At 33.2% G+C, this 17,418-nt stretch overlaps 1 protein-coding gene across 1 annotated transcript; it reads left to right on the top strand.

Annotated features, from left to right (window-relative positions):
* The first annotated feature begins 703 nt into the window (after positions 1 to 703).
* Positions 704 to 4,975, top strand: LOC112511858 (kinesin-like protein KIN-8A). The gene is made up of 8 exons (XM_025117681.1): positions 704 to 1,331; positions 1,365 to 1,647; positions 2,124 to 2,397; positions 2,516 to 2,566; positions 2,635 to 2,727; positions 3,252 to 3,617; positions 3,947 to 4,588; positions 4,676 to 4,975. The coding sequence occupies exons 1-8, from the start codon at positions 704 to 706 to the stop codon at positions 4,715 to 4,717; spliced, it is 2,379 nt and encodes a 792-aa protein (XP_024973449.1). The 3' UTR covers positions 4,718 to 4,975.
* Positions 4,976 to 17,418: the final 12,443 nt, after the last annotated feature.

Raw genomic sequence — 17,418 nt, 5'->3', positions numbered from 1 at the left:
TTTAAGCATTTGTACATTATGCATAATAGTTTGTACTTAAGAGATTTTTGAATCTTTTGCATAAATTGATAATACTTTATGCTTTAAGACTTTTGTTTAATGTAGTATGTATATATATGTATATATATATATATATATATAGTTTTGAATTCATTGAATTTGTCATGTGATAGAAAATATTAAAATCATTAACAAACTGGTAACTGGTTCTTTATTAATGATGAAAGAAATAAAAAATTAAAAGAGTAATTAATGATATGGAATCCAAATTGAATATGATATTAAACCCGAAGTTCAAACTAGGCCCAACCCATTTCATAACAGACCGTTTTAGGTCCTTTAAGAACATGCCAAAACTATTTGACCGTTAAACCCACCTCTCTCTCTCTCTCTCTCGCCAAGTTCAAAATCTGTATCTACTTTCCTTTCGCCCTAAAACAATCATCACCCTCAAATGGTTGATCTTCTTCACCTACCAATCAAAATATAGCAGATTTTGGATCTTCTCCCTTTTTCTTGTGTTCAAGAACTATAGATTTTCGCAAATTTATCCACCCATCAGGGTTTTGTTCCACTTTCTGCCATAAAGATTCAAATATTTCTGCAATTTCATCTGTTCTTGAGCTTTCAGCGATTGGGGGGTTCGGAAATCTACAAGGGTATGTCTTGGAAGTGAATAATTTTAGTTGATTTGACCTAGAAAATGCCGGTGTCAACGAGGTCACAGGTGAATGTGATTCAAGATCAGAATGAGGATGAAAGGATTAGCATGAGGAGTGATCAAGAAAACACCCATTTGGGGAATCATCATCATCTGAGGAATCCTCACCATGGATTGAAAGAAAAGATGAAAGCTTTGACCCAATTGTATGAACAGCAGAAACAATCGTCGATAGCTCTCAGAAACCCTTCTCCGAAACCAGATGGAACTCGATATTCAACACATCCGAGTGTGGATCTTTTGGCTGCTGGTGGTGGATCTTCTAAACAAGAATCAGAAAATAAGAAGAAATCAAGAATAGTAGAGAATCATGTGATGAGAGAGAATTCGATGCCTATTTCTACAGTCACCAAGGCTTATGTATTGCCACGGCCACCACCTTCTCCGATGGGGGCGGCGGAGGAGGATGCCAAGGAGAATATAGCTGTGATGGAAGTCGGTGGTGCTACTGCTAATGGTGAAAAAATAGTCGGATTTAACTGCCCAAGAAGAGAGCCAGTGTCTACTACTGTGGCAAGAAAGCTATCAATGGGTAGTTCCTATACAGCCCCTGACCCAAAAGGGAAACCTGGTGGTGGTGGTGGTGGTGCTGGTGGTGGTGGTGGTGGAGGTGGTTGTGCTACCGGTGATGGTGGTGATGCAGAAGTGATTGTTAAGAATGTGGCAGAACCTGAAGATGTCACAGTGAAACAAGGAAAAATTGGTAGCAGGATTCTTGTTTTTGTAAGACTAAGACCATTGAGCAAGAAAGAAAAGGAAGCCAGTTCAAGATCTTGTGTCCGAATTGTGAATCAGAAAGAAGTTTACTTGACGGAATTCGCGAATGAGAACGATTATCTAAGGCTTAAGAGGCTTCGTGGCCGCCATTTCACCTTCGATGCCTCGTTCCCAGATTCTTCGTCCCAACTAGAAGTTTATTCCACTTCGTAAGGATAACAATATTTCCTTTCTGTATCATATGCTTGTATCTTTACACAAAAATCCTGTTCAAGTATATCAATTGTGTAGTTTAGAATTAGTTCATACTAACACAAAGCCAAATAGTCGATCTTTCTAGAGAAACAAGGGATCTTGGTGCACCGTGTTTGGCCTTCTATTATGCCCAATAGATTTAACATCTAGCAGTCTAGGAGAACTAGAAACTAGAAAGCGAAATAGGTAAAAAGGAGTCTTGGTGCACCATTTATGGCTACACCCGAAAGATTTAACATCTGATGATCGAATTTCTAGATAAAAATAGAAAGCCAAAGTGTCTTCGAGCACCATTCTTGTGTTTCTATAATGCCAACTTAACATCAAAGACTCGGTATTTCAAGAAATAAAAAGCCAAACTTGACATCAGATGATGGCTATTTCTAGCCAAAATGGGGGTCTAGATTTGAATATTGGTTTGAATTTGCAGAACATCAGAGCTTGTTGAAGCTGTTTTGCAAGGAAGGAATGGTTCGGTTTTCTGCTATGGTGCTACAGGTGCCGGAAAAACGTTCACAATGCTGGGGACGGTTGAGAATCCAGGTGTAATGGTGTTGGCTATAAAGGATCTCTTCAATAAGGTTAGGCAAAGGAGCTGGGATGGGAATCATATCGTTCATCTGTCGTATCTAGAGGTCTATAACGAAACTGTTAGAGATTTGCTTTCGCCTGGCCGGCCTCTTCTTCTTAGAGAAGATAAACAGGTCCGAATACCCTTTTATATCTGCCATTTGTGTTGCGAATCTTTTTGAGATTTTTTATTTTGTTCTTCATCTTCGCTTTATGATCATATTCAGTTGAAAATTTCTGAGTTGTTTTCAGGGAATTGTGGCAGCAGGACTGACTCAGTATCGCGCTTATACTACCGATGAGGTGCTTCTTTTAACCGTCATCAAGAGTTCTTTCAATGACTTCGAATTCTGAAGTTTCTTATGTTATAGGTCATGGTGTTGCTTCAACAAGGAAACCGTAATCGGACTACAGAACCAACTCGAGCCAATGAAACATCGTCACGTTCCCATGCTATTCTTCAGGTATTTTTCATATTGTTTTCCAAGACTTCAAAAGTTTGAGGTCAGACAGAACTAACATCCAGTTTGACGAATGTCGGTTAGACACGGTCCAACTCACGTAGATATGATTATATGTGTGTGTATATATGTATGATTCTCCTGTCTCTCTAAAAGGGTCCTTTTAGAGAAATATAAGGGGATTCCACATATTCTTTATGGTATCAGAGCCGGTGTCTAGCACCCCCAGGGACCTGACACGCTTTTTTGTCTTCGTACCATCTAGTCTCTGCTCGAGGGGGCGTATTGAAGTCCTTGACATCACACCCTCTTTACAAGGGTTCTTTTAGAACGAACCAAGGGGTTCCACATATCCTAACAAATTTGGAATTTTTAAAGTTCCAAGAAACTTAGGTGATGTTTTTTATTGTCTTTATGAGCTTGATGGGCTTACAGTTTACAGTTTAATTTGTTAAGCTATGCAGATGTGTAGTTGGCTTAATAGATATATGGCTTAATGGAAACTGATGAATTCTATATTGGATCAGGTTATGGTTGAGTATCGAGTGAGAGATGAATCTAACAATGTTACGAACCGAGTTGGAAAGTTATCGCTGATTGACTTAGCCGGCTCGGAGCGAGCTCTAGCCACCGATCAAAGAACACTTAGATCTCTCGAGGGTGCCAACATAAACCGTTCACTACTTTCTCTTAGCAGCTGTATTAACGCCCTCGTTGAAGGAAAAAAGCATGTTCCTTATAGAAACTCGAAGCTTACTCAACTGCTTAAAGACTCTCTCGGTGGCGCCTGTAATACCGTCATGATCGCAAATATCAGCCCGAGCAATCTTTCATTCAGCGAAACTCAAAATACCCTGCATTGGGCAGATAGAGCCAAGGAGATTCGTACCAAGGTTTGTTTCCAAAGGGTGCGTTTGGTACATGGGACATGTAGAAACAATCACCTGTCATCCCATCTTTTCTATGACATTTAGACGGACAGGATTGGACAGGAACGAGTGGGACCAATATGCAATTTTTGTACAATATTGGTAAATTACTAAACTACCCATGTCAAATAAAAGCCCTATAATCTTGCACAATTCTTTCACTCTCACTCTCGCCTGTTCAGTCCTATCCCGTCCAGTTCTGTCCAGTCCGGTTTGCGTATCTAACTCACCCAAAAAGTTCTCAGTTTTCTGTTATTCACAAATGAATAATGCTTAAATGTTGTGATTTCCAGGAGGCAAACGAGGAAATAACGCAAATACCCAATTCGGAAACCAATCAGACAAAGCTACTACTCGAGTTGCAGAAAGAAAACCACGATCTAAGAGCACAACTGGCTCGCCAACAACAGAAATTGCTGGTGGTTCAAGCACAATCTTTGGCAGCTGCATCACCAACCCCTTCTACGTTATCATCGATCATGACAACCCCTCCAACTTCTTGTAGACGAAAAGAAGGAAGAACAAGACCATCTTTCTTAGCTGGCAACTGTTTTACACCAGACACCAAGAAAAAAGTAGCCAAAGAAACCGTTAAAGAGCTTAAGCAAACCGTAAAGATGTTAGAGGCAGCTATGGAGAAAATGAAGAAAGATTTCGGTTTGCAGATAAAGCAAAAGGATGAGTTAATTCGTGAAATGTCACAAAAAGCTGCAAATAGAGCCGTGGTGAAGCCAAGTTCAAGGCCAAAAGAGGCGGCAGCCGGTGAACTGAAGAGCCCAAGTGGCAGGTTCATGTCTCCGGCAGCAAGAGATAAAAAACGAAGCTTTTGGGATATAACAACGGCTAGTAGCCCGTCAGTTGTTACGCTAAATGGGAGGAAGACTCGAAGCCATGTTTCTAAAGAATCTCCAGCAGCTCCTTCAATGCTTCTTCAGGTATGATGATCTGTATTCTTATATATGTATGATTGCCAAATTCAAGTTCATTTTTATGATTTTGTGGTTTGTTTTTACATCGTTCAGCCCGGTTTTGCTCGTCAAAAACCCGAATCTTTGAGGCTGTGAAGATACGTCCAACTGGAACACGAACATAGAGAACTTGGAGATGCTCCAAAAATGATCATTACAGCAAATAAGGTTTTACTTTTCTTAGGTTATGTTGGTAAAAACTGAATTATTAATGTGTGGTAGGGTTTTTTTCTATTGAATTTATGTAGCATTTCTTGGTTTCTTTATTGTTTCTTCTTTATCCCCTCGGATACTATCATTACCGCCTGGACAATTAAGACATCCAACCCGAGTGAAATTTAGCATACGAATGGAGGAATATTAAGATGGTATTCATATGTGAATGATCTGTTTTTGTTACCCGTAGATGTGATGCACATGTGAATATATGAAGTTGAGAAATTTTTTAATAGAGAAGCTTAAAGAAGTTGCAATTTGGAGGTCTGAAGCTCAGGTTATAAGAAAATAAGTAGTCATGGATTTCATGGCTTGCGAAAGCTCAAAAAGCTTGGATTTGGCCGATCTTGGCTTGGCTTCTACAGGCTCGAGCTCGACTGTTTAATTCATTTTGTGTGAAAATACGTGGAACCACTTTCCTTTTGGGGCATTTGTACTCGTCTAGCCCGCTCTTTACACTTCTAGGAACAATTGGTGCCTGTTTACCCTCTGTTGGAGGACATATCGGTTAGACTTGAACCATTTCTCATCAATGTAAGTTGGAACCTCTCTTCTCTCTTCAAGAGCTTTTTTACACGGTAATATATTGGAGTTTCACATATTCTCAATATGGACCGTGCAAGGTTTGGAATAGCCTTTCAGACAAAATTAAAGATTAGATATTTCTAAGAGAATATAATCAGACGTTCCCAACAGACTACAGGAAAGGTGGAAGGGACACCTCAAAGATACTCGGTGTATTTCACTCAAAATCAGGATCCAAGTGGTATAAGATGTACACATACATTTGTAGACCTCCTGTGACATAAAGGCTACACATGCACCTAATGTGGGACATAACTTCAGGCCATTTACTTGAACGTTTACCTGATAGGTGTTTACCGGTAAGATTCAACACTCAAAACTTACTTTAGCAGGATGTAAAATTTCATCAAAATCATTCAAAATGAAATTTAAAACTCCCCAAGAGACTTCCATTGCATGGAGTATGTTGCTTATCCAGTTGTGTTTCCAATCAGCAATTCATCTAATCATCTCTATAGTCATGAAATTGTGATCTTGATACCATTTCTTGTTCCTAATAGCACCAGAAGCAAAGTTAATGCTCTTTTATGAAAAGCTTCATCAAGTAGAAAAGCTCAAAAATACAAATGTACCGTTTCGTTGATTAATTAAAAAAAATTGACAACTTACTGCTTTACATCTTTTTAGATGCCAAATTCTGCATTTACAGAAAAGATTGAATAAGTATATAATTGATGCTTTATGAAAGAGTTGAAAACCAAATTGCTAATAACAAAAAAAAATACCATAAAAACGAAATCAAGTACTAAATTCCCTAAAAATAAAAAGGTTAGAGATGATGTTTCTATGGTTTGATATGAATCCAGTTTCATAAGCTTTATCTTCATCGTTTGATTCAGATCCAGTTTCTTGTCTGAAAAGTCAAGAAACAAAATAATTACCTCGAATGGAATTGGTAGAGAAACGATGAATCGAGTGTGGAAACGATGAGCCATAGGAGCATGAGGATCGAGAGGAGCGACTGTTTATAAACCCTAGGGTTATGAATCGCCTGAATCGTCGCCTTGGGGCCTGAATCGTCGCCTCGACTGTAATCGTCGCCTTGGAGAGCCAGAGACGGTTGGAAAGGGAATGATGAGGGTGGGGGCGTGGAGCGGTGTTATCAATATGATGGGGAAAGACTTGTGCTTGATAGAGTTGTACATGAAGCTTATGAAGTTGTAATTAAGACTTTAAGACTTTATGCATTAAAAAGCAGTACCAAATGCATTAGATGTTGTTTTTAAGACTTTCGTTAAATATGGTTTATAAGGTAATACAGATAACTATATTCAAAATCCATTGATCAATCATGGTTCTTCTTATTAAATTTCTGTGTTGATGTTTACTTACATTTTTGGATGAAAATTAGTATGAACAATACAAATTCTTCTTCGGGTAACCAAGGGATTGATGCTAGATATCCTAATGATGGTGACATGAATGGTTTTTGGAAATTTTATATAAAATCACAATAGAATTTAAATTTTTATACAACTCTAGTTAAATATGATACTCTATTTTATTTTATGTTAATCCTTATCACAAGCAGTTTGTTTAATTCTCAGCATATCATAAACACTTCCATGGGATTGGGCTGCTTTGGCCATTGCATGGGTTGCATGTGGCTTAGGTCGGCCTTGAGATCAACATAGGCTCGTGTTGCCAGGCTAGTTTAACAAATTTTCACTTAAAATGAATTTTAGGATGAAAGAAAGTCAACTCTTGATATACTACAAGTCTACAGTCTATATAGATGACATAATAAACGTATTATGATTGGATGGATCTTTGGAAGACAACCCTCCGGACCTTTTGCAAGGAGGTGTCGGACAACCACAACCATATTTTCTTCCGATGAAAATATGCAATATGTGCTTGGAGTCCTTTGGTTGCTGCCTTGGAAACTCCTCAAGTAGGGACTATGTGGGATAATAATGTGTTCCATGCCTTTTAAAGTTTGAAAAGGACACATTTTGGTGGTGTTTGACTCCTCTTTTGGCCGAAAGGTTGACATGAGCAGGTGCTGAATGTATGTTTTTGTGGATTTCAACTTATTTTTCTGTTTGTTGTTCTTTTTGGCGTTTTCTTTAGGCATGAAGTCGTGGTGTAGTAGCTTGTCCTTGTTTTGGTTGCTTTGTGGTATAGAGGGTGTTCCAACCACCTCAGATATCTCAATTGTTTTTTGATGTTTGCTTCTTATTTCTCCTTCAGGCCTGTCTCTGCGTCTTTGATTGGGGGCTCTGTTGTTTTTCCAGTTTAACCTAAACTTGCTAGAGCAGGCATCCTCTTTCCAAAAAGAAAGATCATAATACTAGAACAATCATTTACTACATGACATGGAGAATGAGTTATAAACGTTAACATTATAAAATAAGTGTTCCATGTCTATATTCATTGGAAAACAAAACACTTTGATCTGAAAGAAACCGTTTGCCTTTTTTTTCAGTCGCTAAAATTGTTGCCACTCGTGGTTGATTGATCTTGCAATAATCCCATATTATCGTCTCTCTAATTTTATGTTACATGTGCTATTTTATCAAACAAAGGTTCTACAAGAAAGTAAGAAAGAATAAAGAAGACAACATGAGAGAGAGAGAGAGAGAACGTTCTTAGAACAAATAGAAGAACTATAATTTGAAACAACGTTTTCGAATTATAACTCGTTTTAACAAAAACGATCTATTGTCTCGTTAATTTTTCAAATAAAAGAATACCAACTTGCTCATTGGTCTCTCTTTTTCTATATAATATATATATATATATATATATATATATTATTTTAAAAAAAAAAGCAAAAAGGGTTGGTAGACCAAACCAAAGCTACTTAAAAAGATGTTATATGTCTTTAATTAATAAAAAGCAAATATATTGGGAAGCTTGCTTCACTCACTTCCATTCACTCTTTCTTTTCCTCCAAATCCAATGGAATTTTAAAAAACGTGTAGTTATATATAAATTAAATAATGCAATTAATAATGATATTTTTAATTTAACAAATAATTTTTTAATATTATTTATTTGTAGAATAATAGCATATATAAATATATCAGCGCCCCCAACGTTGTTGTTCTTCCTCATTGCTCAATCATCTGCTCTCCATTATTGTTTGTCGTTGTTATTGGTTCTTGTCATTAATCTGTTTGTTTCTTTTCGATGTTCCGTCTTTTTTGATCTATCTATGCATACTCCGTTAAATTGTTGAAAAAGAAAGATATTTGAAAGACAAAAACAACAGATCAAAAAGGGTGTGCGGAGAATGGATGACGATGTGGCAAACGAGGGGGCGATGTCTTTGGGTGTGAGGGGTTTGAATACCAGAGAGTTTGAGAACGGTAAAACTAATTTAGGTTTTCTCACTTAAAAACCTTGTGAGCTGGTTATAAGTAGTTTTTTTTAAAATTAAAGTACATAACCTATTTATATGATTTATTTATAAAGAAAATATTCAAAGACTTAATCATTTAAAATGCAAAAAGTTCAATGATTTATTAAAAAGAAAAAAAAATCAAGGGACTTAATTATTAAAAATAAAAAAGTTCGTTGAGATTTTCTGTACCAAAATTTGATAATTCAAAGTAAGAGAGAAATACATATTCTTTACTATAATTTAAAGTACTGGGAGGTCACAAGTTCAAATCCAAGAAAGAATAAAAATTCTTTTGTAACCACGAAGGTTCAAATACGATAACTACATGCTATCTACAAAGTAGGTGGTCATTCTGAGATTGGTCGGCTCACGTAACGGGTTGGATAACCAGGTTAATAAAAAAACTTTTATTAAGATTTGATGGGAATAAAAAAATTAAATAACTTTATTTTTAAAAATAAAAAATAGACATAATTGCATATGGGACAATGGATTATAGCATTAAAATGTCTTATCATGATCCAAAGTACTTTGAGGAGCTTATGATTAAAGTCACTTGATGGTATAAATATTGATTTATAGATTACATGATACCCCCTTGTAGTATCATGCATTTCCAAGAAACACCCCTAAGATACATTTTTCGAGGAGCATTCCTCATGACTCGGGTCCAATTAAAACTACTATTACTTATCCAGTAAGTACTTACCGGTAAATTTCAACACTATCACTTACTTACATGTTAAGATTTTAGTCCATAAAATGGCATCGTATGCAATAATTTACTCGGTAAGCACTAATTATGTTAAGAGTTGTTGGTCTCGCTTATCGGATAAGACTCTTGATATTTGTCTACCTCTTACCGAGTAAGATTGATGGTCCTTACTATATTCATCCGGTAAGGTAATGTGACTTGGTAAACGTTTATCCAAGTAAGCGTTTAGTAAACAGCCGTAAATTGAAAAACAGAAACTTGGCATACTCATATATTAAAGTCATAAGACGAGTGAATTGGTAAAAATTGAATCAATAGAATGATATTGAACAGCTTGACTTAAAAAGGTTATGTGGAATGAACATGAGGAATAGTCGTAAGGACGAATATTTTGAAAGTTTTGGCTATAGACCGTGGTACTTTTTTATGTTTCAAATCACCAATATTAATTAAGATATCACATATTCAAGAAAAGAGAGGTAATTATCGAAAACGATCAAATAACTAAAAGGGGTTTTATTGCATCATGATGCTTAGTAACGAAGCACTAAACTCCAAGCCTTAACATTACCCTACAATTAGTGGGCCCTTTTCAGAGCCGAAATCTTTGAATCAAAATGACGCGTAAAGTTCATATATTACATATACATACACACACACACACATATATATATATATATACACACACAAGTAATAATACTTATTGTTTTGGGATTGATTTGTGTTAAAGTAAGTTTTTTTTTTATTAACCTGGATATCCAACCCGCTATGCGAGCTGATTAATCTCATGACGACTACCTGCTTTGCAGATAGCCTGGAGTCACTGCATTTGAACTTCCGTGGCCACAAGGGGATTTTATTTCTCTTTGGATTTGAACCTGGGATCTCCTGTTACTTTTGACATTTAAAACCAAACTCAAACCAATCAAACACCATCTTTATGGTAAGTTAAAGTGGGTATTTGTGTTATATAAGATTGGATTAGTAAAAAATGAAAATGAAATGATTAAGAGGTAGGGAATGTATGAAGAAATGATAAGGAGATGATGGGATTAAAATGTGTTATGAAGGAATGGAAAAAGGTTAATTGAAATGAGATGGACGGACCCATCTCCATTCTCCACTTTGGAGAATCACAATTGATTCTATACAACAAAGCCTTGAAACATGGAAAAAAGATACAAACCTAATTATGCCCCATCATGTCATTCTTTCCTAAACTATTCAAATTTATTCACTTTTCATTCATATATATATATATATATATATATATATATATATATATATATATATATATATATATCATGAAATCTTAATAATTTGAATGTTTTATAAAAATTATGATAAATGTGAAAATTATTATCAAAAGATGGTATTTTATATATGATTTTTTTCATATAAGACTAGAATTTAACATACTTATTAACATATAAAATGTTCACAGTATAAAATGAATATATATGAAACAACACACTGTAAAATAAATATATATTAATCAATACATGAAATTTAAGCCGTAGTTGAAAAAAAAATCATATAAAATAACATATTAATGAATCAATTCTTAAAATTGGTATTGAAAATAGTGATTCATGTGAGACATTTTATGGGGATTCCATCTTACTTTGTTCAATCAAATCCCCACTCAAAGTTTGAACCAATATCAAAAGAATACCGAACATCTCTTACAACCCAAAATCACACTTTAACAACCTTTTCTTTTCTTTTTATATTTCTTCTAAATAATGTCACAAGTTACCATTTTACCCTTTTTATATATATATATATATATATATATATATATATATAATTTGGCCTAACTTTGAAAGTATTGGGAAGATGGTTGCTTGGGTTCAAATTTAGACATTCAAATTACTTGAAATCTTATAGTATAATTCACATTTTTTAAGAAGGAATAACAACTAAGCTATGTTTAATAAATTAACTGATAAGCTAGTTGATAACTGATAAGATAGCTGATAACTGATAAGCTTAGTTAGATGAAAAATGTAAAATAAACAAAAAAGACATCTTGAAAAATTAGAGATCAATTACAACATCTCATAATATACTTCAAATAAATCCCTAATAATATAATATGTTTACTAATACAAACAAAATAGTAAAAAAAAAATTAAATAATATAATATGTTAATTATAAGAATTTCAAATTGATTAGTATTATTATTTATTTATTTATTATAAAGGGTTGTTCGGTAAATTTATGTTAAAACCTGTATGGATAAAGTTGTCTATATTGATAAAGTTGTTTGTATGTTAACAAATAAGTTGTTGTTCGGTTGTTATGCTGAATATATCGTTTGAATTATAAGAATTTCAAATTGATTATAAGAATTTCAAATTGATTAGTATTATTATTTATTTATTTGTTTGCTAAACAATGCCTTAATGGTGTCTGTAATACGATCATATATTAGTCTTGTTATAAATAACGTTCATCATGAATCAAATATTCTAAGCTTTCATAGTTGGATTCACTTTCGTCAAAACAAAATCAATTATGCGATTCTTTCATATTTGGGAAACGAGCCTCTAAAATTTGTATTCTGAAAAAAACTCACTTTCATACATTCTCATAAAAACAAGTGCTCACTGAATTCATGTTCCTCAACACATGAACTAAGGAGTCGTTTACCCAAATACTTATCTGATAGAAGTCAACACTATAATCTATTTTACCAGATAATATTGTAGTATATTAAAAAGATATTGTATGCAACAATTTACACGGTTTACACTTACCCGGATAAGAATCATCATCATTTACTTACCATGTACATCAGGTTGGAAAAGTTACCCGATTAACGCTTACCTGGTAAGTGTTTAGTAAACGACCCCTTACATCGTAATTTATGTATTTGGTTCAAATTTGATCCCGAGGGGATGACATGAAATTGAATTTGGTTGTTTCTTATTTGAGTTAAAACTATAATGAAAATTTAATTAGAGAAAATGTGAAAAAGGAGGGTAAAAAGGTAAATATGGGATGGCAATGTCATTTTAACCGTTACCCTCGTTGTTCGCAGACAACATAAGACCGAGGGAAAAAGAAAAAGCAAAAGGTAAAAGCGTAGGATGACGAAAGGTGTGACGTCACACACATTAAAACACCTAGACAGCCTATTCCCTATTCGCAGTACAACATTCCCCCCTACATTCTATTTTTATTTTCATTTTTATTTTTAATTCCTCATATTAAAATGAATCACTTTTACCTCTTAAATAAAAAGAGTGAATTACATCACGTGGTTTATTCAAATTTTGGATTTGATCATTAAAATAAATAATGTATTTTAATGGTTTTTTACTTTTCATTTCATAATACTCATATTTTTTCACTTAACAATATTAATTAGCAACCATTATGAATAATTCACTGGTCTTTAAACAAACTTCAGAAAACAAAACTGAAATTTGTGCTAATATATAATGCCATTCATTTTTTTTATTAAAAAATATTTTATATTAACATTTATAAATCAAATATCTTAATTAAAATATATTATAGATAAAAATCATTATATTTATTTAAAAACTATAAAATTCATAAAAGAGTTGGCGTTAAAAAATCACAAGTTTTGAAAAACAAACGGTATCGAAATAAATCACATATCAGAAAAAATTAAGCGACCTAAAAACTCATCTTTTTATAGGACGTTTGCTTTTGTAGAATTTTTTTTTTAAATAGTATCATATAAAATTGTTAATGCAACGTTTTGTATTATGAGTAAGGGTGCTCATGGGTTGATCGGGTTGAAGACATTTGAACAACCCTACCCAATGCTTGCGGTTTTGAAAATTTTTAATCCAAACCAAAGTGTAACCCAAACCGTGCGGGTTAGTCGAATTGATACATTGGTACATTAAAATATTCTTTTAACGTTGAATATGTTATTTCTCTACTCATGACTATTTTTTATCATCAATCATCTGATACAACTTATCCATACTTCTTAGGTTTATCACATTCAGTTAATTTTCGTAATTTACATATATATGTTCACAGTTACTAAATATATATACAAATGAGTTATATAAAGATATGAATAGATTGAAAATATGTGTATATGAAAAGTATATGTGATAGTGTAATTGTCTAATGTATATATTAATAGAAATTCAACAATCATATTAAATTCAAAAAATAAAAGAATATTGGGTTCATCGGGTTGAGTTGAGTTCAAAAATAGTAACTCAATATCAATCCACTACCTACAGTTTGAAAATTTTACAACTCGATTAGACATGTGGTTGCTTCAGGTTCAGTTATTTCGCATTGGGTTTGGTTGGTCGGGTTTTTGAGCACCCATAATTATAAGTATTCTAAAAACTTGTTAGTACATCTAAAATCTTCTTATAAACTTATTGAAATACATTTAGATAGTACGCTTTATTTTGGTCCTATAAGTTAAGTCTTATAAAGTGGTCTATTATGACGTTTATTTTTTTGCCGTCTTATAAACCCAATTTTGTTGTAGTGATATTTTTTCTTAATTGTTTGAATAATTAGTGTTTTTCTAACCTTAATTCATAATTTCTATTTTGTTGTAATTTGTAGTTTGACTATATATTAATAATATCAGTTAATCGAACTTAATTTTCAATATTTTGCTCACATATTTCAATTTCCAACTTAAAATATATGTGAATTTGTCTCAATTTATTTTGTTTTTCTTAACTTGATATTTTTAGCGTTAGTTTTTTTTTTTTTTTTTGTGAATTTTATAGTTTTTAAAATCAATATAAAGATTTTTATTTAAGATATTTGATTTGTGATTGGATGCATAAAAAAATTAAAAAAAATGTAAATTACATTATACTTTAAAGCAGATTGCATTTTTAGTCCTTACAGTTTGTTCAAAGACCAATGAGTTCTTCAATAATGGTTGCTAACTAACATTGTTAAGTAAAGGGACCATGAATATTATAAAATGAAAAATTAAGAACCACCAATGTAAATAGTTTTGTTAGAACCAAATCCAAAATTTAAGCAAACCACAGAACCATTGATGTAATTCACTCGAATAAAAATAAGAGTAAACTACACTTTTGGTCCCTATGATTATCACCCACTATTAACTTTCATCCCTCTTTTAAACTAAAATTACAATTTAGATCACTGTGGTTGCCACTTTGTTTCGGATTTGAATTGTGGCTGCCACTATGTTTCTCTTTTGGTCCATCAAATTAACTCACGGGCATTTTGGTCTTTTTACTTTTTTTTAAATCTTTGTATCATATGTTTTTAGTCTTCTTTTTTAATTAGATTAATCATGCTAAATATTGATTCAATTTTGAAAAAAAAAATATCAACGAGAACAATATATCATCAAAGCCCTGATATCAGAATAAACTCATCTCAAGAGAAAAAAACCCAAACTCTAAGACTAGAACCCTTGTTTGAGTAAGTACTCTATTAAAAAAAAAAAAACCCGTCACAAGAACCCTAGTTTGAGCAAGTAATCGATCTAAAAGAAACCCGTCACAAGAACCATAGTTTGAGCAACAACAAAAAAACTCTAGAACCCTAGTTTGAGAATAAACACCAGCAATCGATTCAAAAGTAACCTGTCACAAGAACCCTAGTTTGAGCACGAACAAGTTAATGTACAGATCTTGTTCAAAGAGTGACGCAGTAGGTTGCGTGGAATAGGATCGACCAGCGTCAACCGAAAAGTAAATAAATTCCACAAGCGTGAAATTAAACAAGAATTCGTAGAACGGTAAGCAAAGCAAAACTAGGTTGTATTGATAATCTAATCTCCTCCAAAATAGCTATTAACATGGTTCTTAAATAGACTAGGAAATAAAACGAAATTAGGAAACGTCTAGAAAATAGGAAACGTCTAGAAAATAGGAAACGTCTATAAAATAGGAAACGTCTAGAAAAAAGGAAACTAAATAATTAAAGACAAGCAGTAAAAAGGAAACTAAATAATTCGATTGCGTTTTCCTTCGATCTGTCGGGCCAGGCGACCCGTATCAAAGAGTGAACTAAATGTCCCAGCACAAATTTTGAATCCTCGTCCTAATCTTAACTGAAATCAATAAGCAAATGAATGAACTAGGTTTTAGATCAAATGAAACTTGAGCATCAATCAAACTAGAAACCCTAAATCGAAAAAACGAAAGAAATCCAAAAGTGTAATTTACTCTAAATAATGAAAATAATGGCTAAAAGTAACTCTTATCAAACTATAAAGCAATTACATAATTAAAATATAAAGGAAATAATCAAATAGAATAGCAGCTTAAACCAGATGGTGGACCCGTCTGGAGGGTGCGGGCGACTAGCCCCGCAGGTTTAGTCGTGTGGCTATCCGCGGGAAAGTAAACAGTGAGTTACGCGGAAAGGGTCTTGGCTTTAGCCATGGGGAAGGTCGCGGGACCTACTATTTCCCCTGTTTTCGTTTCTAGCGCTTGGCGCGGCTTTTCCGATGATTTTTTTGGTCACGTGGAAAGTCATGGGACTTTCTGTTTTTGCCTTTTTAAGATTTTAAGCTGGTTCTCGATCATGTTTGCTAACCTCTCTATATCAGATACGTTCCAAAATCTCCTTTTTCGTTCTAAAATAAAATGTTAACAATAGAAGAGACATAATTCTAAATACAAATAATTATTATACTTTTTAGTTAATCAAATGACAACTTACTCTTATATAATGTATCTATCTTATGAACTCTTAAATATTTATGTATAATTAAAGGTAAATTTGCAAATTCAGTTATTTTTTTTAAATAGACATTTATTTTAAGACAAACATAAATGTGATGGAGAGAATAATTAATAATACATGTGACATATTTGTCAAATATTTGTTAGAATATTCGATTTTATAGTTGTTTGCAACATATAATTTTGAAATCAAAATTAATTTGTGGGTATAATTTACCTTCGTTTCTCGATAACGGATTAATTTCAGTTTTGTACAATCAAAATAAAGGAAGAAATGTTCGTATGCGATACTTTTTAAAGGTTTTGCTAAGTACGATCGTTATTTGAAAACCAAGTGTCACGTATGATGGTTATAAAAATGACAAAATCATTCAAGTTTTATAATTGATGTATACAGAGTTTTGTGAAGAATGAGAAGGTGTCGGTACAAATGGTTACTGATCGATGTGATATATGATGTACCTCGATAATCGACATTAATTGATCCAAAACATATGTGTTGCTTTTAGACAACATGGTCACTTAATTATCAGGCAAAATTGTAGTTGAAAGTTTATTTAGAAAACCTAATTGTGTTCTATCTTTTTTTTTTATTAACTTATTGTTTATCGTATTGCTACTCTGTAAATTTCGTCACCTCTTTGTCAAACTGTGTTCCTAATAATCATACTGATTTTACTTATTACAGTGATAAATATGACAATTTTGGTTTAATCCCCTGTTCAAACTCGCATATTTAACTAGACAGTTCAGATATATTTTGGGTCCTATTGTTCTTTAGCAGCTAATAATCAAGGCCCTCACATGGGTTTTTTTAATCAATTACTAAAAACTTAATCAATAAATATTACGATAACAACACACAATCTTAAAAAACAAATCAAAGATTAATTATATAGTAAATTATATTAATATTTTATTCCAAATTTTAATTTAGGAAATTTTCTTTTAAAGGGTGCACTATAATATGTATTTGCAATATAATTTGAACAAAGAATTTAAATATTTTCAGTCATTCATTTTAAGGGTCCATTCACTAAACGCTTATTTGGTAAGTGCTTACCAAATATATTTCCTTATCGAATGAACATGACAAGGGCCAAGAATCTTACCGGGTAAGAGCAATGAGAAGGATGGAGAGTCTTACCCGGTAAGTGAAGATCATGACTCTTATCCAGGTAAGCGTTTACTCGATAAATTATTGCATTCAATACGTTTTGATGTATTAAAATCTTA

Source organism: Cynara cardunculus (genome assembly GCF_001531365.2).
Source record: "Cynara cardunculus var. scolymus isolate 2C chromosome LG 4, CcrdV1, whole genome shotgun sequence".
In the NCBI taxonomy this organism is placed as follows: Eukaryota; Viridiplantae; Streptophyta; class Magnoliopsida; order Asterales; family Asteraceae; genus Cynara; species Cynara cardunculus.
This window is presented reverse-complemented; position numbering and strand designations above follow the sequence as displayed.

What these genes read in the sequence shown, in the direction of transcription:
- LOC112511858 (XM_025117681.1), top strand. Translation starts at nt 704, where the DNA reads ATGCCGGTGTCAACGAGGTCACAGGTGAATGTGATTCAAGATCAGAAT. An exon ending in TTCTTAGAGAAGATAAACAG is followed by an intron (nt 2,398 to 2,515) that starts GTCCGAATACCC and finishes AGTTGTTTTCAG; the next exon opens with GGAATTGTGGCAGCAGGACT. An exon ending in GCGCTTATACTACCGATGAG is followed by an intron (nt 2,567 to 2,634) that starts GTGCTTCTTTTA and finishes CTTATGTTATAG; the next exon opens with GTCATGGTGTTGCTTCAACA.